We start from the raw sequence: 20088 nt of genomic DNA, 5'->3' as shown, positions 1-20088 counted from the left end.
ACTCAGCATTATCGGCAAGTCAGTAGCAAAGCAGAGAAACGTCAAAGAGCGGGTTCGTGCCCGGACAAAGTTTTGGCTGAAAGTTTTTTTTCCAGGCATGCATGCGTACGTAAGCCAGTACTCACAGGTTAACTAACTAACTTTAGTTGGTTATAGTTAGTTATACGTTTAGTAATTAACGTTTATTGATCTGCAGTATATACGAAGAAGGCCACAGAAACTTAAAAATTGAAACCAGGCTTAAAACATCACCAAAACAAGTTTTGAATTCTTCGTTTAAGAGTCTTGATTGTCATATTGAGAATTAAAAAGACAATAACATCAACAAAACAGATATTCTTTAACAAGCATCTTTTTTTGATTTTTATTTTTTTCTTCTTTACATCAACCATATTTATATATTTGGGACATAATGAAGCTGCAGTCTTGAAATTTATTGCTCTAACGAATGGGGAAGATAGAACAGATTTTAATGAACTTCAGGTAGAATAATTTTCTCAATTCGGCATTTTTTTTATACACGCACACTTATTTAGATATTTATATATATTATTTGGGCAAGACTCATCTACTGTAAGAGATGTTTAGCCATGCGACCGGAATGCCGGACATCTTCGTCAGAACTTCAACAGGACCTGAATCAATTTTCTCGGAACATGACCGGCAAGGAATTCGATTGATTAGTTTTGTTGCATCGACCATTAGCATCATTAGTTGTCTTTTAACTTTTTATTGGTACATTCGCATGGAACGAAAAGTGTTTAGACATACGTACGTCGACCAAAAACATTATTTTGTTTTGTTTTGTTTTGTTTTCGCTATTTGCTAATGTTTTTCTTTTTTTCTTTTTATTTTTTTTTAAATAGACTTCTCGCAGTACTCCTTTTTTTTGATTTTTGGAGAGCAGTTATTCTGTTTTGGTACCCACTTCGGCTTTGGTACGCCAGTGAAGACTCAATTGGTGCCATTTCATGTCAGGCGAACGGGTTTTTATCCGCATTCACAATCGAGGCCAGTGATTACGGCATTTTGGTGATTGCGATTCATACCGTCATGTTCATCATGTACCCGCAAGTGGGTTCGTCTTCACCAAACTTGTACGGCGGCTTATATAAATATCGCAAGATTATTTACGTCTTGTGGTTTGTCATTCCGGCTTTTTTGGCCGCATTGGCGTTTGTTGATAGTGCCAACATGCCGGGTGATGGCAAGGAAAAATACAAGATGGGTTACGTGCAATTAACGACTTGGTGCTACTTGCCTGTACGTCCTATATGGTACCGGCTGGCCCTGGCATGGATCCCAAGGTACCTGGTATTGTTGATAATCTGTGCCATTTATGTTGGCCTGTACTTGTACGTTCGACGAGTATTACGGCAGGTTAATACTGCCATGAAACATGAATTTGCCATGCCCACCCAGGATCCGCAGCATGAGCAACTACCAGACCATCATCATCATCATCATCATCATCATCATCATCGCCATGATGCGGACTTGTCGATCTCACCTTTAGATCCGTACCCGTTCGAACACAACGTTGATTTTTCAACTAATCACAACGAGATTGATGATGACGCGCAATTCGTGCAACCTCGGTATTTAAACAATGTTCAAAACTCTTCGTCACGGCAAGATTCTCAAATAGAACGGCAGGTTAAATTATTATTACTTTATCCAATTTTTTACATGATCGTTTGGACCGGCCCATTTGTAAATCAACTTCTTTTTTATTTTGATCATTTTTATCGAAATCCGGTGGTTTGGTTGAGCTACCTGTCTGCCTTCATGTACGCAATTAGCGGGGTAGCGAATACCATCATCTTTGCCATTCGTGAAAAACCATGGCAGCGAAGGCAGTCTAAAATTGCTGAAGCTTTCGATGATGAACATAATCAACAACAAGAACTACCATCATCATGGACCAATTATCTTCATTATGATCATCATAATTCTCACACTCGCAGGAATAGTCAGGAATCGATTGCAGCAAGTTTCGAAGCCGCCAGAAGGCAATCAGAAATTTCCTTGTTGTCAATCGAAGGCCTAAAAACAAGGTTTGCAAAAATCTTTAGAAGATCGGAAGATCAATCGGAAACGCATAATGAATCAACCACTGCGCCGCCGACCACGACTGTCATAGCAACCGCAGCGGCAGGTGATTCCAGGCCTAGAATTAAAACTACAATTTCAAAAAATACGATCTCGCATGTGAATTCTGGAAAAAACACCGGCAATGCAACTGTTACGACGCCGAGTCAAATCAGGTCGCCGTACGACATTATGAAAGTTGAACCTTCAAACGCGCGACTGTTTTCACAAGAAGGATTTCTTTTGCAAACGTTTGATAATAATAATAATCAAATTAATTATAGTAATACTACTACTACTACTAATAATAATAATAATAATAATAATAATAATAATGGTGGTACGGTTGATTGGTGGGATCGTTTAGAAGAATTGCAAAGTTCACAAGATTCAAATTATTTCAATCCTAAAAGGCGCATGGGCAGTGTGGTTGAAATACCAAAATCAAGCACAAGTTCTGATCAAGAAAAAAAATTGGAGTCATAACGTATATGCAAATGCATATGCATATGCATTTTATTTATTTTTCTTTTTGAAATGGTGATACAATTTTTTGGCATGTTTTTTGCTGTTTTTGGGAGTTTTTGTTTGTATAACGGCATTAATTTTTGTTTTCTGTTCATTTGTTGGGCTATATAATCGTTTTGCTATATTTTTTTTTCATTTTGCATGTGGTTTTCATTTGGATAATTGGTAATGTGAAACTATAATCTTTTAATTTAAAGCATAGAATAATGTTTTTTCTTCCCTACAACATACTTTAACCAACATAACAGGTCTGCTTTTTTTTTTTTTTATTTTTTTTTATTATTTTTGATTGCTTTTGCGCAAGTAATAAACCGCGAACCCAAACTTCATCTTGTCTGATAACAAGCTTGCATGCACATGATAAACATCAAATCCTGCCTGCATGACTTGCAATAAAAAATTTTCTTGCACGTCATGAGATCGCATTTGCATGCCAATCAGCACGTGCGTGTCCGGTCCGGCCAATAATGACAACGCATGCGCGAACGGTGCGATCAAATAATCATTGTATACGGTATCACAGGCAATCACAATGTCGAATTCTTTTTTGAATCCTCCTTCTCCCCTTCCTTCTGTATCGGTATCTGACGGCATGACTTGAGATTTAATATAATTCACATCTTGAATTGCTCTTTCCCAATCTAATTCCAAAATTTCAATTACTGGTTTGTTGGTTTGATTAACAAATGATGATGTCATAATCGTAGACCGTTTTGATTTACCATGATACTGACGTTGATGATTATGGTGAAGTTGATGTTGATGATGCTTGTGGTTATCAAGTTTGGCATTATCCGTTGCTGGTTCAAATAATCGGATTGAGTTAGATTCAAACAATTGAAATTCCTGTTGCCAGTTTTTATTCACATGACGGCCATGCTTTCTGGCCATGTCTTGCATGACAACCATGTTTTCGGTAACATTTTTTTTCAGTACTGGCAAAATATGTGCCTGATCGGTGGCCACGTAAATGCCCCCGCGCACGTCCGGCGGCTTCACGATCAGGCCTAGACTAAACAAGCAAGTTAGCACGCCACTAATGCCGGCTCCTAATTCGATAATTGCAGGCATGGTAATATTGTCCCTTCTGGATGTTGTTGATGTTGTTATTTTTAAACTCGGCACCGGCTTGAAAAACAAGTCATGAAAAATCGTGCCCGGTTGCAAGACCCATTCGGCAAGTAAGGGCGACACCTGCCAAACCACGGCGCCCGTGGTACTTAATTCCGTACTTGAATTTAATAACTCTGGTGATTGATGAATCATTAACTCAATCGTAGAATCTAATGACGATTGAGAAATTTTGGATGATGACGTTCCCCGATTTCGTCTCCGCGTGCTTTTGCTGCCACCACCACCACCACCATCATCATCATCATCATCATCATGATCTAAAGTTCGGGTTGAAGACTGAGAAAACAAATCAGGAAAAATATCAATTGAAATATTTAAATCTTTACGAGTTCGAGAAATGTATCCCAAATTTTGATTATCAGGTGCCGCATGCGTACTATATAATTCAAAAATATGATCCGCAACTTCATCAGATGACAATCGTGGTTCAAGTTTGATTAAAATGTCATCCATGTTTATTTAATTCACATATATTAACTTTAAACCTTTCATATTTGTTCAAATGATCTTTTTTTTTTTTTTTGGTTGTTTTAGGCTATATCGCAGCGCTCGTGTTAGTAGATAATGACAATTGCGGGATAACGCGTTTAATAGAGAAAATTCCTCTCGGATAAACGTTGTTCCTGGCACGTTAGATCAGCATACTATAAAATGGCAATGAAAATTTCTAAATATTAAAAGTTACAATATTGAAGTCCTCCATATGAATTTATTGGGAACAGTAAAATCTAGCATATAGATCTCATACACATTGAATCTTTAACTGGCTCACAGGAAAAGAAAAAAAAAATATCAGACACTCCAGAACCAAAGCATAAAGGAACAATTAAATCATTAAACCAAACCAAGAAATGTTTAAAATAATGGCAAAAGTGAGGAGTTGGCAAAACAACAACAAATAGCTCACAAAATGATGATGATGATAATTTAATATGTATGAATATATAAATTATGAATGCGTTTTTTTTTAACGATTTGCAAACCCAGGTACAAACTTCCACGACTCTTCAAGCTGTTGTGCCTTAGGTTTTCCAAAATTTTCATCGATATCAAGCAAGATCTTTAGCGCGTTCTGTGACCGAAGATATTCCACGTTCCGATCATCCGGTTTAGGAATCTTGCTCTCACCAGACGGAACCGAATGGCCAGCTTCAGTATGACCACCTCCAATATTTAATGGCAAAACATTTTGCAAAAATTCATAAGCGGCCAAGGTGCAACCAAATTGTGGTGATGATCGCAAGATTCTTGCCGGGCCACCTTTAAATAATGCCTTAAACCCTTCTTCCTTGATGATTGTTGTGAAGCAATGACCAATATTATGATAATGAGTTTGCCCTGCTCGAGCCTCGGCCTGCAAGCGGGTCTTGATCACGTCGCATGGCGTGGTGAAGTATGCTGCTGGCATGCCCGCAATGGCGCCGGCCACGAGCAATTGACCGATGCCAAGTTGCTTGTTGGGACCTTCACCGAAATAATCTTTCTTTAAATGCGCATACGTTGGGAAATAAATGGCTGAAAACGGTACGTCACGCATTAAGCAAGCGGTTGCACCTTTGTACAAGCCCAGCAAGCCCAAGTTGCGCACGATCCAGATTGCTGACCGCTTGGGCGTGCCCTCGACCGATTTGGCAACCTCACCTTGAATTTGAAGCCTAATCTTGACAATCTCTAACGGGTTCGTGAACACGACTTGGCAGGCACCAGCAGTACCACCAGACAAGATTTCACCATATAATGGAATATTACCCTTGTCATCGGATAACTTGCCGCGAGCGAAATCGTTTACGGTAAGTTTAATTGCCTTTTCGGGAGCAACGCCAACCAATTGAGGTCCCAAGCCGGAATACAATCCTTTAAAACCTTCGTTATGAATAACTTTTTTGAAACAATCTATGGAATTTTTATAGAGCAATTGACCGGGGATCTTTGCCCGCTGGTTTTGCATGCGAGTCTTGACCAAATCTATAGGGTAAACGATCGTAGCCCCGAACGCGCCAGCCACGGAGCCAAGCAAAAAATGATATGCAGATTCAAATACTTCATGAAGAAAATGACCTGGCGCTTGAAACGCGTTCTTTGCAGACTGAATTTTTTCTGCTTGGGATATTGAATATAACGCAACCGGATCCTGCCATGAAGGGTCGAGCACGCGTCGAAAGTCATCGCGAGATAATCGATCGGATTCAGTATCGAGTGAAGCAAAATGAAACAAGATGTCGATCTCCATGGGCGTAAACAAAGCAAACTTGGTCGACCGGGCAGCCTCGGATGTGAAATCAGTACGAGTGATCTTGCCATCAGGTGATTTCGCTGCTGCTTTTTGCACAATGATGTCAACCATGTCGGTTTCCCGAATCACGTTTTGAAACGCCCTTACGTTTGCGTATGAGATTTTGCTTGAATTGGAAATGTTGCATAACGTGTTTAATGATGCCAGTAATCTGTCGGACAACTTGTGCTTTGCGGTTTGTTCTATAATGGTTTTAAACTGTTCTGGTTCAATGAATCCGGTATTATTTTTATCATAGTAATGGAAAGCCTGAATATTAAAATTAAAACTTTAATTGCAAAAGAAAAAAAAAATAAAATAAAATTACCTGTCGAACACGTTCGCCTTGCAGGCCCTTAAGCATTTGAACAAATTGTTGATAGGTCAAATCATGACGCTTCTTGCGATTACCAAGATAGAGCGTGACCCAGTCTGAATGCCAATTGAAAGGAATTGAGTCGTCGGACTTATTTTTGTTGTAATAATCAATAAACTCATTATAGTCTACCAGGCCGTTACCATCAGTATCAAACAAGCGAAACGCAATCTCGTATTCAGCGTCAGGCTTTTGCAGCAAGTTTTCAAACAGTTGCCAATCGTTAAATGAGACGAAACCTTTGCTGTGGCGGTCAGCCACGGCAAACAGGACCGCGTATGAGTCACGAGAAATCTTGTGGTAGTCCTCGTTTGCCGGGCAAATGGCATGAACAAAATCATCCTGAGACATGACATGATCACCATTGACGTCGACCGAAGAAGCATAGGAATGAAACGTGCGTTCGGTTCTGGACGAGAACGTTGGAGATTGAGGAGGCGGGGTCGATGGCGGCGACAATGCCGACGCCGCACCACCATCATTGTTGTCGTCGCCGGAATTGTGGGACGAGGAAGCAGCCGTGGCCATTGGTGAAGAAAGAAGGGATGGATATAGGGAAAGAAGGAAGAGGAGGAAGAGTCAATATATTGTATATATATGAATATATAAAAAATAAAAGTGTGGAGGAAAAAAGATTTTGGATGAACGGGTTGGACGAAGATGTCGTTCGGGGGAATTAGGGGCAAGCGGAGGGGCGTTAATTGCTGTTCAATTGCATATAAACTAAACTACGGGAGCGCACTCGCTGGTAAGCTGGTTGTTGCGCCCCCGCGTAGAAGTAAGATTACCGAAGTCATGTAATTTTGTTCCATCTACAAGCTATCGATTAATTCCGAACCCTGGAATTGTAATTGTGGTTGGAATCGGCAGGTTAAACCATGCCAACTTGGTAACCCAATGCTTGGGCTTGGAATTGGGGTACGTTCAATATACACTCAAACTTCGGCGGGGTAAATTGAAAACTTTTTATTTTTTCCTCTCGGAATGTCGAGCATTCAATTAACGTGCGCCAGCCGCCACCATAATTGTATAACATAATCCATTACGTAACCTTGGATTTGCCCGGTTAGACGGAACGGCAACCCCGACCGCGAATTTGCCCCGTGCAGCCGAATTGGCAATTTTTATCTATTCCATGTACTTTTTACTAATACAGGCAATGTGGTCCATGCATGCAACACCTTATACGGTTATGCCACTTCTATATGCCTCCTCACGAATACGGTACAGTCAAATTTTTCCTTTATTAGTAAAACTTTAGGCTTATTCGTATAGTAATCGTATAGTATACAGTTTATTCGTATAGTGATTGTATTTTTATTTAGGTATAGCGTAAAGTATGTATACAACAAGGGTCTCGTACCTTATTACAAATGCAAAGTCACGTGCTGACTATAAGAATAATTGCGAACAAGCAATTTCTTTATTCGTATTGTTATTCGTATGGTTTTATTCGTATAGTATTGTATTCGTATTTAACGAATATTCGCGTATCGTGTCTATCCTTATGTCTTTTTAAAAATTAAGTCGATAGATAATCGTGCTGACGTGGTGGAATAATGAACGCCTGGAATGTGTCCAGTCAGTCAAGAGTCAAGCCTACTTTGCATATATTGTTGCATGGTGCGTAAACAACTATATAATTATACCGGTTATCTTGTGTTACATTGTAATGATTTTATATTCAAAACCTCTAAAGCTATTAAAGGCTAATATTTTTGACGTGTTTTCCAAAATTAAATTAATTTATATGACAAGTCGTGACAAAGCAGATTTCACATGAATATTAATATAGCAACATTCAATAAATTCAATTTTTATACACGTTAATAAATTGTGTATTTCAACATTCAATTCTTCTACTGTATCTTTGTGGCTGAAGCCTTCTCATCATACATTACGTGTCGGCGGGCTCTGTAACGTTACTATTTTTGATTACCTGGTTTGGGAAATATGTAAATAAACAACTTCTTAACTTTGGCGCACGCTCTTACGTTCTATGTATTTTACCGTTTGCGTATACCATTTTCATTGTTCCTTGCAGCATCATTTAGTTATAAAAATATTTACAGATAAATATATAAATTACATACAACGAGATTTATATATTTAAATGCCAATATCAACGCCAGTCCGGTCATCCCGGTTTGTCATTCATCGCGACTTTGACGAGGCCGACCACAACAAGGAAAACTTGCCACCATTTTCATCATCATCATCATCATCATCATCATCACATCAACATGCCACGCGACCACTACAATCTTCAAGCAATCTACATCAACCAGGGTTTCAAAAATTAAATTACTTACGTCATCAACAACAACAACAATCAGTTCCGAAACGTGCTCCGTTAAGAGAAATTTATTTATCAAGCCCGGCCACGCCTGAAAATGCTTATTTGGAATATTTTATTGACAATGTAAAGTTTTTTCATGCTCAATTATTATACAAAATGTATGATGAATTTTGAATTACTAAAAAATGAAATTTTTCAATAGACATCATTAGTGGAATCCCCGTTACAAGATTCTCCATTAACTTCTCATGCTACTCATGCTGCTGCTCAACAAAGGACAAGACAACCAAGATTACAACAACCTCGATCGTTTCAATCTTCATCTGCAATGACGCAACGAGATCCAAACAGGCTGAAGTCATCAATCATGGCCGGTTCAAAAAATTTGCCTGCACTTCAAAATTCGTCATGGGGTTCTGCGTTAGCTGGTTCTAATACAACCTCCTCGTCTTCGTCTTCTTCTTCTTCAAAGTTAAACAAAAAATCTTCGTCATCATCACGTTCATCATCCGCATCGTCAAAACCGTTTGTGCTTCTTCGATGACGCGTTTAATATTATCTCATTTATTACGTGTTTTTTTTTTCGCATTCATACAATACCAAATCTTCATAATGTATAAACAATTAAAATGTATTTCTAGAACTAAATTAAACATCTTAGAAGTTTGCAATTTTTATTTTTATTTTTATTTTTTTTTTTAATTCACGAATATGATCAATTATACATACATACAACACATGCGGTGCTCAAGCCACAAAATTAGAAAAAGAAAGAAAAAAATTACCATCACCATATATTTTGTATCAAAAAATATTATCTACACCTTGCCATTCTTGCCGCTTTTCCAACTGGACCGTCTTTTGGCCCAATTCTTCCCGAACTTTCCAATAATCTCCCTTAAATTCCCAATATTCATCACCAGTAAGCTTATGCTTGGCCTTGCGAAACCATCTTGGCGCGTGCACGGTACCTTGCAATTCCCTTTCCCGTCTTCTCGCTCGCTGTTTTTCTTCCACCCGGTTTTTCTCCGTCGCGGCAACATCATACCTGCCATCTTCCATCGCCCGCTGATCCGGTCGCAATCGCGTATCAGTAGGTGGCAACCATGGCTTTAAATCTTCCGGAAGCGCGTTCAACGTGATTGCAAACGGTGTAAGATTAAACGGTGCTGACGGCCGGGCGTGATTTTGCCATACCAGAAAAGGGACTTGCACGTTCGGCGTGGTTGAAATGGTTGCATTACTCACATGCTTCTTTGAGTTGCCAACTGGCGCATTCAAATCCGCATTCTCCTTGCTCAACGTGACCAAGCTCTCGGCCGTATCGGTTTGGTACTTGCGCCCATAAATCTTATCGTTCCATCGTCCGCCTACTGACCATCGGGCTACTCCTTTCTTGTCCAAAACGTTGCCATAAACTTCGTAAGCTCCTGATCCCAACCATCCTCTGGATTTAAACTTTAAAATGCATCGATCACCAGTGGTATGGTTTTTTATCTCCATGTCTCCATAGTTATCCACAACAGGCGAACCAGTAATAATGCCCACTACTGACGATGTCACTTTTTTCCACGTGTACAATTCCTCGTCCCCGTCATCTGGTCTCAACTTCAAAAACCAAGTGCCCAACGGATTAATATCAAAACTTCGGCCGTTAAATTTCGATTTGACCGCACTCTCACCCCAATAATCCCACTTGGCTGACTCGGCAAGCGCGGCACCAACCGGCGGGTGATGAGATACTTGTTCAATTACAAAACGGTAGCCACGATCAGGCCGGCAATATTCGTACGTCTCACCAAGTAACGGATTGAATGGCTTTGCGATTCGATTAATCGTTGATGAATACTCCGACGCGGCAAATGCGGCAACATACACCATGCGAAGTGCAGAGTCACTCTTGGTTGCACCAGTATCGAGCAGGTCCGTATATTCCATGTCTTCAGCAACTCGTTGCAACAAACTCGTGCACTCATTAAACGAAACCGGTAACGTCATCTTAGTCATATCTTTACCAATCATTGATTTTAAAATACCCCATAAACTAATTTTTGGCCTATCATCTTCCGCAAGCTTCAGTCGCGTTCGAGGAGCATCTTTATACCCATGAAATGATCCGTCGTTCAAAATTTGTTCCTTCTTGGTCAATTGTTCAGAACTTAATTTTTCTTTATCGCCAGCAGAAGCCTTTTCTGATGCTGCTTCCGATCCCGGTGCTAGTGCAAGAGCCCCTTCTTCAACACTGTCATTACCAATAGCATCAAAAAACTCGTCATCTTCTTCTTCTGTCAAGACCGCTGTTAATTGTTTATCGGAGAGCGTGGCACGAATTGACGGAAGCTTCTCCAGCTCGGCAATAGGTGAAGCTGGAGCAGACCTATCGCCGCCTTCGTTATTCAAAGCTTCACGAAGGGCCTTTTTGGCAAGTTTCTTCTCTTCAACTGCATCATGCAAATGTTCTTCAATAGCATCAGTTTCTTCAGCTAACTTCTGCATATTATCTTCCCAAATGCGACGAAGTTCTGCTTCAGATTCTATCTTTTGCTTAAAATATGTTTCTCTTTCTAATGTTTGTCGAAGTAATTCTTCCACCAAATTCCTTAACGATTTTAAAGATGTGTCATAGCATGATAATACTGATTCAACCCGAGGGTGATCCTGAGATAACGTCGATCTTTCATCCGAAATCGAGCTCGAAATGTCTTGCAAAACCTTGATTTCCATCTGTAATGAATGCGCCAGTCGACTGTATTCGTCTTTATAAGGCTCTTCCCTTTGATTATCTTGAGATTCATCATCATCATCAAAATCTTCCACCTCGTCATCCGCTGAAGCTGTTGATCCTGCTGGCACGGACCCTGCAGAAGAATTATGCGCATGAGACGACACGCCGGGCACGCCGACAAATCTTCCGGAAGAAGCATCATCACCAAATGATGCCGTGCTAGACACAAACGACTGAGCGTCACCTAGTAATCTATTTGACACTTGCTTATGTGCTTTATCCTCGTCCTTTGCAAATTGGATAGCCTGAGTAAGCGCCCAAACCCATCTGCTTGCCTCGACAGAATGGTTTGCTCGTAAATGATACCTGACCGAACCTTTGCCGAGGATTTCAAATCGTTGTTTCTCTGATGAATCAAGCTTTAAAGTAGCAATCCGCATGTTTATAGATCCTCGACAAGCAGTATCGGCGTCATCTTGCTGCTTGTAATAAGATAGAATGCCATTTTCTAATACAAACCACCGCAGCTTGTATCCACTAGTATAATTAGTCCACTTCTTTAAATAACCTTTCATAATGGGAGCAGCGTTAACTGGCGTGTCTGTGACAATCGACTGCGACTTGCTCGCAGCCTTAAGAATCTTACGAATGGTTTCATCTTTGGTCAAGTCAATCGGAAGCTTACCCTTACGATCTCTTCTAAACGGATCACCGCCATGATCAAGAATATACTGCACAACTTTTACTTGCTTCTTGCGAACAGCATCATGTAGCACGGTCGTACCCGCGTCCGGGTCTTGCCCATTAATATCAAGTAAGGCAGCCGCACGTGAATTTGATAAAATTTTATCGATTCCTTTCAGATTCTCGCTCTCAAAATCACGCTTAAGTTCAATGGCAGCTTTTTCCACAAACTGGGCTCGAGATACTTGCATGGCCTGTGTTAATTCTGGATACCGGCAAACTTCGACGGCTTGCTTGCCAGCAGCGTTCACAATCGTGTCATTGATCTCAAGTCGTTCCATCAATAATGACACAATGTCTTCGCGACCCAATGACGCTGCAAGATGAAGCGGAGTGTTGCCGTCCACATCTTGCCCGTTGATATCAATAAACGGGTTACCAGACGATACGATCAATTCAATCAACGATGCCGAGGCCACCTGAACTGCCAAATGAAGCAAACCTGAAACTTCATTCGGTGAATTCGAAATCGCAACGGAGATGTCACTGGCGGCGTCCGAGTTCACGCTAGTACTGGCGTCGATCCCCAGCAATTTTGAGATGTATGCTACATCATTTGCTCGAAGTGCTTCCAGTAATTTATACGTTCGAATTGATTCTTCTAATTTTCCTGTACACAAGTTGTAAATATAATCTTTGGCAGGTTATTTTGAAATCTTGTGCACATACCTTTCGAAAAGCTAGTCTTACCACCATGTAATGAACTATTAGTTCGCTTGCGCCTTTAAATAATTAGCTCCACAGTTATTTAACTACACCACCAATCAACTAGATCGCGCCTCTCGCCAAAGATGGCAAATAGAGGAACCAAAAACAAAACCTGTTTGAAATGCATAAATACTTACACTGGAATTGCATCCTCTGCAGTCGGCATTGTCGAGTGCGGAAGGCCCTTGGCGCAGTTCTAACTGCAACTCTCTTGATAGGCTGATTAAATATTACAGATTATTTTAAATCAAAATATATATATTGCCAATAAACTTCAAAGCTGTTTAATTCTTTTTTTTTTTTTTGCCAAATCCTGTCCTATTAGAGACAGGGCGGACTTTAAAAGTAGTTTACAGTAAGTTAGTCAACTAGAGTTACAATATAATTATTTATATAATGGTAAAAGCGAAACAATCTCGCGGCAATTTGTTGAGAACACAAACCCCTTTCATGACGAAATTGGCTCGAGCACCCGCAGTCCTTGGTAGTGGTACCCTAAGTACGTCACCGACGTGAAAGAAAGATGAAAATATTTTCATATATAATAAGTGTAAAGTCCATTTCCCGTTCCGGAAAGGGTACGAATAATAATAGCGGGATTATTTCGGATTAAATCTCGTAATTTTAAATGTGCCAAAACGGTTACTTTCATTTTTTATCTCGACACATTTGCAAAACGAGCTAAGTGTTGTAGAACTTTCAGGTTGCAAAAAAAATTTTCGTCGCAACCGCGTAAGTGCCATGTAATTCTACATTTCTTGAACACAACCATGTTCGGACTTCTAATCACGCTGAAAACAATGGCCATAAATAATGGCAAGATATTTTGAGTGTTGCAGATCACAGAGCAAAAAAAAAAAAATTGTTCGATACAACTAATAAGAAAGTCACATTCGCCTTTCTATTATTGGTCCTTGATCTGCTATTCGGTCCATGAGTTCTCCAGCTACCTATAAACAGAATGATTATCAGCGCCATAATCTACAAGCAATTATTGTCATTTTCTTTTGACAGAAAAAAAAAAAAAGCCTTACTCTAAAGTTTTCCTCCCTCGACAATCCACGCATTAATAGACTTTCTCTTTTTGTCTTTTGCAAGTCACGCACTGACGATATTAAAAAGCCACTTATTAATTCGACCGCCCAGGAGTCAGGTACGGTTTGCAAAACAAATTGCAAATCTAACAAGTTTCCCCATCCTTCAAGTAATCGTTTCGTGCATTTAACTCGATCGTCTGTTGATTTAAGTTTTAAAAACTCAATCAACAGTAACCTCAACAACTCGCGTTGTAGTTCTTGAGTAACTGGTGTTGCTGAAACCAGTGGTAAATCAGTTGAATGTATAAGATGACCTCCAAACAAGCAATATGCAAATGCAGTATCATAATCAGCTAAAGAGTGACAAAGTATATGTAAAGCAGAATGATGAAGTGACAGCTTCCCATATAATATAACCATTTCTGTAATCAAAAAATCCTCGTGTGGTTTTATGCGTCGCAAAACTTCTTGAACGTCATACTCAACGTCACTCTGAATCACATTAAGAAATTTCAATCTGAGATTAACTGCGTCCTCATTTTTGCTTGAGGCCTTCAATCCGGCAAGAAATAACGTGTATGCAATTTTGGGAGGCGTTAATGCCCTATATTCTTTATAGCTCTGAATAATCTCTTTCCTAGCATCCTCATTGCTTTCAATCACGTCAATCACATCATTTGTATATAGCAACACCAGCTCATTTGAGTATTCAAAATGTTGCTGCATAAAAACAACATTTTCCAAAAAAAGTCTCCAAGCTTCGCCTCCAATTTTTCTAACTTCGTCCATCAGATCGTTCGGACCTATTTTGACTTTCCTCTTCTCATCGGTAAATACTTGCACGCCATACAAAGCATTATGTTTCATTAGCCAAAGACCATACTTCAACACGACTTTCTCTTCTTTACAGCGAAGCAAGTATTCCATCATTTTCCGCTCGCCGTCAGCAAATTCATCATCCTGCCATTCTCCTGATAGTATCCTTTTCCACGTCTCACAAACTTCTGGAACTTGCTTACGACTTTGGTATAATCGTGATAACGCAAAGTATTTCTTGTGATCTTCCAATAATATGACGGACTGCACAAAAGACAAATCATCAACACTGGAATCAGTAAAATTGTAAATCTCCTCCTTGGTTGTCATGGGAGAGTTTAAAAGTACTCTCAGATATGCAATCTCAACTGAGTGAAACACTTGTTTTGCGTCAGGCACGCTCTCGAATCCTTTCATTTCAAGCCAACCTGCTAGATAGTGCTTGACCACCATCAAAGCTTCCAGTGGCATCTCCTCCCCTGAAAGCTTCAAAACATCCTTAACGCCTCTGTAAATCCAAGGATTTCCTTGAACATCGTCTCTATTAAACAATGCAATCACAATTCTAGGATCAAACCTAACATCATTCCAATATCGCTCGGCTTCTATATATTCACCTTTCAAAAAATAATGTAAACTAAGTTTCTGGCGAATGTAAGACTGCTCATAAAATACCATCTCACTTGTCTCCTCTTGCCCGTCAATTTTCTCCAAAATCTCATGAATTTTGCCTTGTTCAAACAAAGCATCCAGCAATAGTAACCTGGGTGTGGGAACTAGGCATTGCACGCCAAGTTCGTTTGAAAAAACAAACAACGATGATTGCACAGTAGCTATTCTGGAGGCAATTCTTTTTTCTTCTTCAACACGGTCGCTTGTAATATCACTAAAGTCATCAAATAGTGGTACAAGGGTAAACTTTTCAGCCAGTATCGGAAATGGCATTGAATATGATGTTGACACAGTCGAAAGATTTGGTGTCGAATCAAAGCTCACTGTTTGAAGCAATTCCTGTGTTTGTAGTGAATGGAATTGCAGTTGATTTTCAATTACTGCTGCAACATATGGATATTCGACCGCAATTACGGAAGGGTAACCAGACCATGCAACTGATCCTCGAGACATATCACCATCTAAATTAATTACCAACCCAACACCAGCCTCGTCCAATGACGAGCCACTGGTGACCAAAAATTCTTCTTGCGATACAGGTGCAACATGAGGTTGCAATTGCACCGATGAATCTGGATTATTGCATACTGCAAACAGCGGAATCTTTTGTACACTATTCAAGTCTATAAGATCATATGAATGTTGGTTAGCAACCAGTGCTAGAGACGATCTTTGTATTCCGACTAATGCTGATGGGTAGTCAATATCCTAAACAAATTAATCTTTGTCGTAATCTCCAAGGTAATATGGTGCCTTACTTTAACTAGACGCAAATCCTTTTCGCGTACTCGGACAACTCTTATTAGCTTTTTCGTAAATACTGTAACTCGCACTTCTTCGCCTGCACTAGTTGGAACACTATCAAGGTCCAGAGACATGGAGTTGACCTCTCGGATGCGCCCTAGGCCAATAGGTGAAAATTCTGGTAAAGAAAAAAATGAAATAGAATGGTGAGAAAGAACTAATGCCCGTGAAATTGTTGGAAGCAACATGATTCTAGTAACTGGATATGACCTTGCAGGATGAACCATTTGACGAGATGCGAACATATATGACGGGGTTGCCTAGTTGAAATATTAATACTTGGTGTTTTCAACCCCATTAACGTTATCACATACTGAAGTTGGGTCTTGAAAATAGTGTAGAATCTCCCCATTTGAGGTCCCTAAGTACAAACTTGAATCTAAATAGCAAACTTAGCATATGTGCGTACCAAGTTTGAGATATGATAACATACGCCATGCTTCAATACATGTAATCTCTGAGGGTTTATCTGATTCCTCTGATGTTAATAAAATGTCAGCCAATAACGGCTGGACAATATATGGTGCTAAAAGCTGATCGTCCGTTTGAGCCATTGCATCCTTCTTTAGTGTGCAGCTACCGGGATTTCAACCCCCGATTTTTATATTAATCGCTGCGAGCTCTAATACTCAAAAACACGTTAAAATTTCCTGAAAAATAATCTATCACTGGCAATTGAACATCAAAAAAGCCGAGCATTTGTGATTTGGCTGACGGTTGTTGACTCACCTAGCGAGACCACTGGCTGGCTATCTTGAACTAGGGCAATTATCACTTTATATCACGTTGTAATATATTAAGCGGTCGATTTTTATGCAACTAAACTCGTGAACAAAGAAAATAATAAAGCGTGTGATATGTGTCGGTTAAGCCTTGAATTTGTTTGTAAGGTATTTAGAAGACGTGCCATTAGTGTCCTGAACACAACTGCGATGCGCGCATATGGACCCGCCGCACATTATCAGAAAAAAAAAAACCATCCAAACAGGACTTGCATTTGGACATAAACTATCGCCTTGATTTCTACGTATTATTCGGAATTCATGTTGAGCCAAACAACTCAAATACCGGTACATGAATTTTTTATGTGCAACTTCAAATATAAATTATGTACAATTAATGAAACAGCAAGACTCCTGATAGATTACAAATGACGCCTTTAATCATATTCATAAATTCTTTCTTTCGCCTCCGACTGGTTTCTCAACGTAATAACCTGGATTAGTCTTTTGTGACTCTCTATGTTCTTCCCGGGTGAGCTTCTTTTCAACCAAATCTACCTTGACTAGCTCCTTGACGTTTAAAATCATACTGGCGATTGCTGGGCTAATATTATGATACGCCACACTACCCCTCTTTTTCAAGCCAAGTGCTTTCAAAATCTTGTCAAATTTTGACGGAAGACCAATAGTCGACCGGGTCATGGTAACTTTGTAAAACGACATTTTTATGAGCTTCTTGTTTCAGCGCCAATTAACGCTATATGATGATGTCTGTCAGTGCCAGCAACGAGAAAATCGTTCAAAACAATAAAAAAATCAAAAACAAACAAACTACACACTCACGCACATTCAATGATCACAATCAGTAATCTCGACTCGCTCGATTTGGGTGTAAACACAAGTACAGAAGACCTTAATTATCGTGTAGAACCAGACAACTGCTGATTAAGTTATAAAATTTCAAACCCGTAGTTACCCTGCTCTCAGTTGTAAAACGAGCCTTGCACACAGTTAATTGTAGCAACATGGATTACAACGGATTTACATTTTCTTTGGTGATCAGTATAGACTTGGTATTGTTTTTTTGTTTGAAAAATAAATGATCGTACTGTCAGGTCACATTTGTAGCTCTGAGCACTTACGAACGGCGAACACACGGTGTCACCGTATACGGGTAACTTTGAAAACGATTAATATACAATGAATAATGTCAGCAAATCAACTGAACTGTTCTCAAGACCAATAATGTTGTAATAAATTACTTTCAATCTTGAGTATGAAAATAAAAACCGTCAGTGTCAGTGGCAAATTCGTAGCTTATTGTCCGCCGCCGCCTCCGCCCAGCATCAAGACTAGCAACATTGGTACGATAAACATCCAGTACTTTTGGATAAACGATTGTTCAACCTATAAAAAAAAAGTCATTAAAATTGATAATTATATTCCGCTAGATGTTATTTACTTCTTCTTTTGCTTTCTCGGCCACAATAGGTGCCTTCAATGTCGGTAAAGTGCCCTTGACTGCGGTCTTAACTCGGACATTGGACCCCAAGCCACCACCATGTCGATTGGCGGCAACATCAACGTGCCATACCTCACCATCGGGTGTCGTATGAATAGTGAAAACATCTTTTTCGGCAGATCCCGTTGGTAGCCGCTGTTATGGAATTGTGAGCCATGCAAGATCAAACAGGTATGGCTTGAATATACTCACGTTCGTCAGACTGGAGCCATCAACAAGAATAAAATCCTTGCCTGCAGACTTGTCCTCCGTAAGATCGAACTCGTTTAAACTCGCAGCTTTTGTCACCTGATTATATGAAACCTCGACAAAGCTCTCAACGGACGAACCCAATTGTCGTACTGGAATTGTTATGCTCGTCAGCCCAGTGGAGTCGTCTTCGTTTAGCTTAAATCCATAGACGATTGAAGTTAACAGCAATGCTGTCTGAATAGGTGAAAATGCGACTTTCATTTCGTATGACAATTGCGGAATAATAAGTTTTAAGATAGAAAGAAACCTGGTTACTTCGCAAGCCAGAAACCATCATGGTGCGGCTCTATTTACAATTTATTTACTTAGTCGTCATCGTCGTTTGATGCGTAAACATCTTGCTCTACTTTTCTTTCCTTTTCGCTCCTCCGTTTTTCAAGAACCCTGGCTTCAAAGCCGTTTGACCGATCGACACCGTCCCATCTATGGCCTGGCGGAATGCTAAATCGATTGAAAGGGTACGCACCTTGGTAAATCTTGAGACCTGTAGCACTAGTTTTTGCTTCTTTTCGTTTTGCAACAAAAGCACCGGCAGGGTCATGCCACCGAGACTCCTCCTTTAATTCTCTATTATATTCCTCATCATCCACATGTCGATGCATAGATAGTGTAGCCGCGTCTTCCAGCTTTTGAGCTTCTTCCTTTTTCTGTAGCTCCTGTACTAAACCTTTGTTTAATTCGACTTCTTTCTTAGCTGCTTCCTCCTTTTTCCGCTCTTCATCTAACTGTTCCTGCCGTAACTTCGCTTTATACGCATTTATATCAATCCGCCTTCCAGACGCATCACGATAAACAACGTCTTTGTGTTTGCCAGACTTGCTACTTTGTTCAAGCTTCTCCAATTCAGCAGACATCTTTTTGGTTAAACCCGCTTTGACTTGTGCTGCCGTTTTCAAGCCACCGACGCGGTACGTCGGCTCATTTTGTTCTTCTACCTCAATTTTCTCGTTATCGCTTACTTGAATGTGGTCTTTGACTTCTTTTTTATCGGATCCGCCAACTTTTTTCCATTCGGCTTTCTTTTTGGACACCTCATTGCTTAGTCCTAGATCAACTGATCAGGGTTAGATCATTGACAAAGGAAATATGTATATAATTTTTACCTTACCTGTCACAGGACCATCTTCCCCATCCAAAATTTCATCATCTTGCTCAGTATTAGCATTTTCCAAATTCCCCCACCCTTGAGCATCATCCTCTTGAACCAAAATGCCTTGAGTTACCCCAGCGGATTTTATCGATCCTTCGGTTTCGAGCCTGCTTCTTTTTCTCTTTTTACGCTTATTCTCTGAAGCTGATCCTTCAGCATTAAGATATTTACTAGCTAGATAATCCAGTCGAGACATTGTTATTATTTGTATTATCAAAATTACCCAATTACTGAGA

At 39.9% G+C, this 20088-nt stretch overlaps 9 protein-coding genes across 9 annotated transcripts; 2 read left to right on the top strand and 7 right to left on the bottom strand.

Annotated features, from left to right (window-relative positions):
• Positions 1-580: 580 nt before the first annotated feature.
• On the top strand, positions 581-2577 carry V1514DRAFT_276882 (G protein-coupled glucose receptor regulating Gpa2-domain-containing protein; the record flags this gene model as incomplete). Its single annotated transcript, XM_066924934.1, has 2 exons — positions 581-771; positions 867-2577. The coding sequence occupies 2 exons, from the start codon at positions 581-583 to the stop codon at positions 2575-2577; spliced, it is 1902 nt and encodes a 633-aa protein (XP_066785022.1).
• Positions 2578-2762: 185 nt separating this feature from the next.
• V1514DRAFT_326505 (uncharacterized protein) lies at positions 2763-4316 on the bottom strand. Its single transcript, XM_066926816.1, has one exon. It carries the CDS (start codon positions 4204-4206, stop codon positions 2899-2901), a length of 1308 nt encoding a protein of 435 aa, XP_066785021.1. The 5' UTR covers positions 4207-4316; the 3' UTR covers positions 2763-2898.
• A 147-nt stretch (positions 4317-4463) lies between these two features.
• Positions 4464-7100, bottom strand: V1514DRAFT_209303 (mitochondrial carrier domain-containing protein). Its single transcript, XM_066924692.1, has 2 exons — positions 6354-7100; positions 4464-6295 (listed from the first exon to the last, which is right to left on the bottom strand). The coding sequence occupies exons 1-2, from the start codon at positions 6927-6929 to the stop codon at positions 4721-4723; spliced, it is 2151 nt and encodes a 716-aa protein (XP_066785020.1). The 5' UTR covers positions 6930-7100; the 3' UTR covers positions 4464-4720.
• Positions 7101-8419: 1319 nt separating this feature from the next.
• Positions 8420-9432, top strand: V1514DRAFT_326502 (uncharacterized protein). Its single transcript, XM_066926815.1, has 2 exons — positions 8420-8823; positions 8903-9432. Exons 1-2 carry the CDS (start codon positions 8515-8517, stop codon positions 9242-9244), a joined length of 651 nt encoding a protein of 216 aa, XP_066785019.1. The 5' UTR covers positions 8420-8514; the 3' UTR covers positions 9245-9432.
• Positions 9368-13294, bottom strand: V1514DRAFT_326499 (Oxysterol-binding protein-domain-containing protein). Its single transcript, XM_066926814.1, has 3 exons — positions 13015-13294; positions 12839-12891; positions 9368-12779 (listed from the first exon to the last, which is right to left on the bottom strand). Exons 1-3 carry the CDS (start codon positions 13041-13043, stop codon positions 9505-9507), a joined length of 3357 nt encoding a protein of 1118 aa, XP_066785018.1. The 5' UTR covers positions 13044-13294; the 3' UTR covers positions 9368-9504.
• A 109-nt stretch (positions 13295-13403) lies between these two features.
• V1514DRAFT_208553 (uncharacterized protein) lies at positions 13404-17173 on the bottom strand. The gene is made up of 6 exons (XM_066924689.1): positions 16936-17173; positions 16640-16828; positions 16521-16585; positions 16161-16466; positions 13912-16110; positions 13404-13827 (listed from the first exon to the last, which is right to left on the bottom strand). The coding sequence occupies exons 2-6, from the start codon at positions 16758-16760 to the stop codon at positions 13765-13767; spliced, it is 2754 nt and encodes a 917-aa protein (XP_066785017.1). The 5' UTR covers positions 16761-16828; positions 16936-17173; the 3' UTR covers positions 13404-13764.
• Position 17174: 1 nt separating this feature from the next.
• Positions 17175-17928, bottom strand: V1514DRAFT_208564 (mitochondrial 54S ribosomal protein uL30m). Its single transcript, XM_066924690.1, has one exon. The coding sequence runs from the start codon at positions 17649-17651 to the stop codon at positions 17376-17378; it is 276 nt and encodes a 91-aa protein (XP_066785016.1). The 5' UTR covers positions 17652-17928; the 3' UTR covers positions 17175-17375.
• On the bottom strand, positions 17839-18946 carry V1514DRAFT_326490 (uncharacterized protein). Its single transcript, XM_066926813.1, has 3 exons — positions 18643-18946; positions 18391-18585; positions 17839-18335 (listed from the first exon to the last, which is right to left on the bottom strand). Exons 1-3 carry the CDS (start codon positions 18901-18903, stop codon positions 18246-18248), a joined length of 546 nt encoding a protein of 181 aa, XP_066785015.1. The 5' UTR covers positions 18904-18946; the 3' UTR covers positions 17839-18245.
• V1514DRAFT_303285 (Pre-mRNA-splicing factor of RES complex-domain-containing protein) lies at positions 18947-20073 on the bottom strand. The gene is made up of 2 exons (XM_066925592.1): positions 19811-20073; positions 18947-19756 (listed from the first exon to the last, which is right to left on the bottom strand). The coding sequence occupies exons 1-2, from the start codon at positions 20046-20048 to the stop codon at positions 19008-19010; spliced, it is 987 nt and encodes a 328-aa protein (XP_066785014.1). The 5' UTR covers positions 20049-20073; the 3' UTR covers positions 18947-19007.
• Positions 20074-20088: the final 15 nt, after the last annotated feature.

Source organism: Lipomyces japonicus (assembly GCF_038497905.1).
Source record: "Lipomyces japonicus strain CBS 7319 unplaced genomic scaffold V1514scaffold_7, whole genome shotgun sequence".
Lineage (NCBI taxonomy): Eukaryota > Fungi > Ascomycota > Lipomycetes > Lipomycetales > Lipomycetaceae > Lipomyces > Lipomyces japonicus.
This window is presented reverse-complemented; position numbering and strand designations above follow the sequence as displayed.

Bases quoted from the DNA above. Each gene is read 5' to 3' on its own strand.
- V1514DRAFT_326490 (XM_066926813.1), bottom strand. From the start codon at position 18,903: ATGAAAGTCGCATTTTCACCTATTCAGACAGCATTGCTGTTAACTTCA. The intron at 18,586-18,642 runs GTGAGTATATTC...ATTCCATAACAG, and splicing joins ATGGCTCCAGTCTGACGAAC to CGGCTACCAACGGGATCTGC. The intron at 18,336-18,390 runs GTAAATAACATC...TTTTTTTTATAG, and splicing joins CCGAGAAAGCAAAAGAAGAA to GTTGAACAATCGTTTATCCA.
- V1514DRAFT_326499 (XM_066926814.1), bottom strand. From the start codon at position 13,043: ATGCCGACTGCAGAGGATGCAATTCCAGT. The intron at 12,892-13,014 runs GTAAGTATTTAT...AATTATTTAAAG, and splicing joins GCAGAGGATGCAATTCCAGT to GCGCAAGCGAACTAATAGTT. The intron at 12,780-12,838 runs GTATGTGCACAA...ACTTGTGTACAG, and splicing joins TAAGACTAGCTTTTCGAAAG to GAAAATTAGAAGAATCAATT.
- V1514DRAFT_209303 (XM_066924692.1), bottom strand. From the start codon at position 6,929: ATGGCCACGGCTGCTTCCTCGTCCCACAATTCCGGCGACGACAACAAT. The intron at 6,296-6,353 runs GTAATTTTATTT...TTTAATATTCAG, and splicing joins AAGGCGAACGTGTTCGACAG to GCTTTCCATTACTATGATAA.
- V1514DRAFT_208553 (XM_066924689.1), bottom strand. From the start codon at position 16,760: ATGGCTCAAACGGACGATCAGCTTTTAGCACCATATATTGTCCAGCCG. The intron at 16,111-16,160 runs GTAAGGCACCAT...TAATTTGTTTAG, and splicing joins AGGATTTGCGTCTAGTTAAA to GATATTGACTACCCATCAGC. The intron at 13,828-13,911 runs GTAAGGCTTTTT...TTCTGTTTATAG, and splicing joins CGAGGGAGGAAAACTTTAGA to GTAGCTGGAGAACTCATGGA.
- V1514DRAFT_208564 (XM_066924690.1), bottom strand. From the start codon at position 17,651: ATGTCGTTTTACAAAGTTACCATGACCCGGTCGACTATTGGTCTTCCG.
- V1514DRAFT_303285 (XM_066925592.1), bottom strand. From the start codon at position 20,048: ATGTCTCGACTGGATTATCTAGCTAGTAAATATCTTAATGCTGAAGGA. The intron at 19,757-19,810 runs GTAAGGTAAAAA...AACCCTGATCAG, and splicing joins GGAAGATGGTCCTGTGACAG to TTGATCTAGGACTAAGCAAT.
- V1514DRAFT_326502 (XM_066926815.1), top strand. From the start codon at position 8,515: ATGCCAATATCAACGCCAGTCCGGTCATCCCGGTTTGTCATTCATCGC. The intron at 8,824-8,902 runs GTAAAGTTTTTT...ATTTTTCAATAG, and splicing joins TGGAATATTTTATTGACAAT to ACATCATTAGTGGAATCCCC.
- V1514DRAFT_326505 (XM_066926816.1), bottom strand. From the start codon at position 4,206: ATGGATGACATTTTAATCAAACTTGAACCACGATTGTCATCTGATGAA.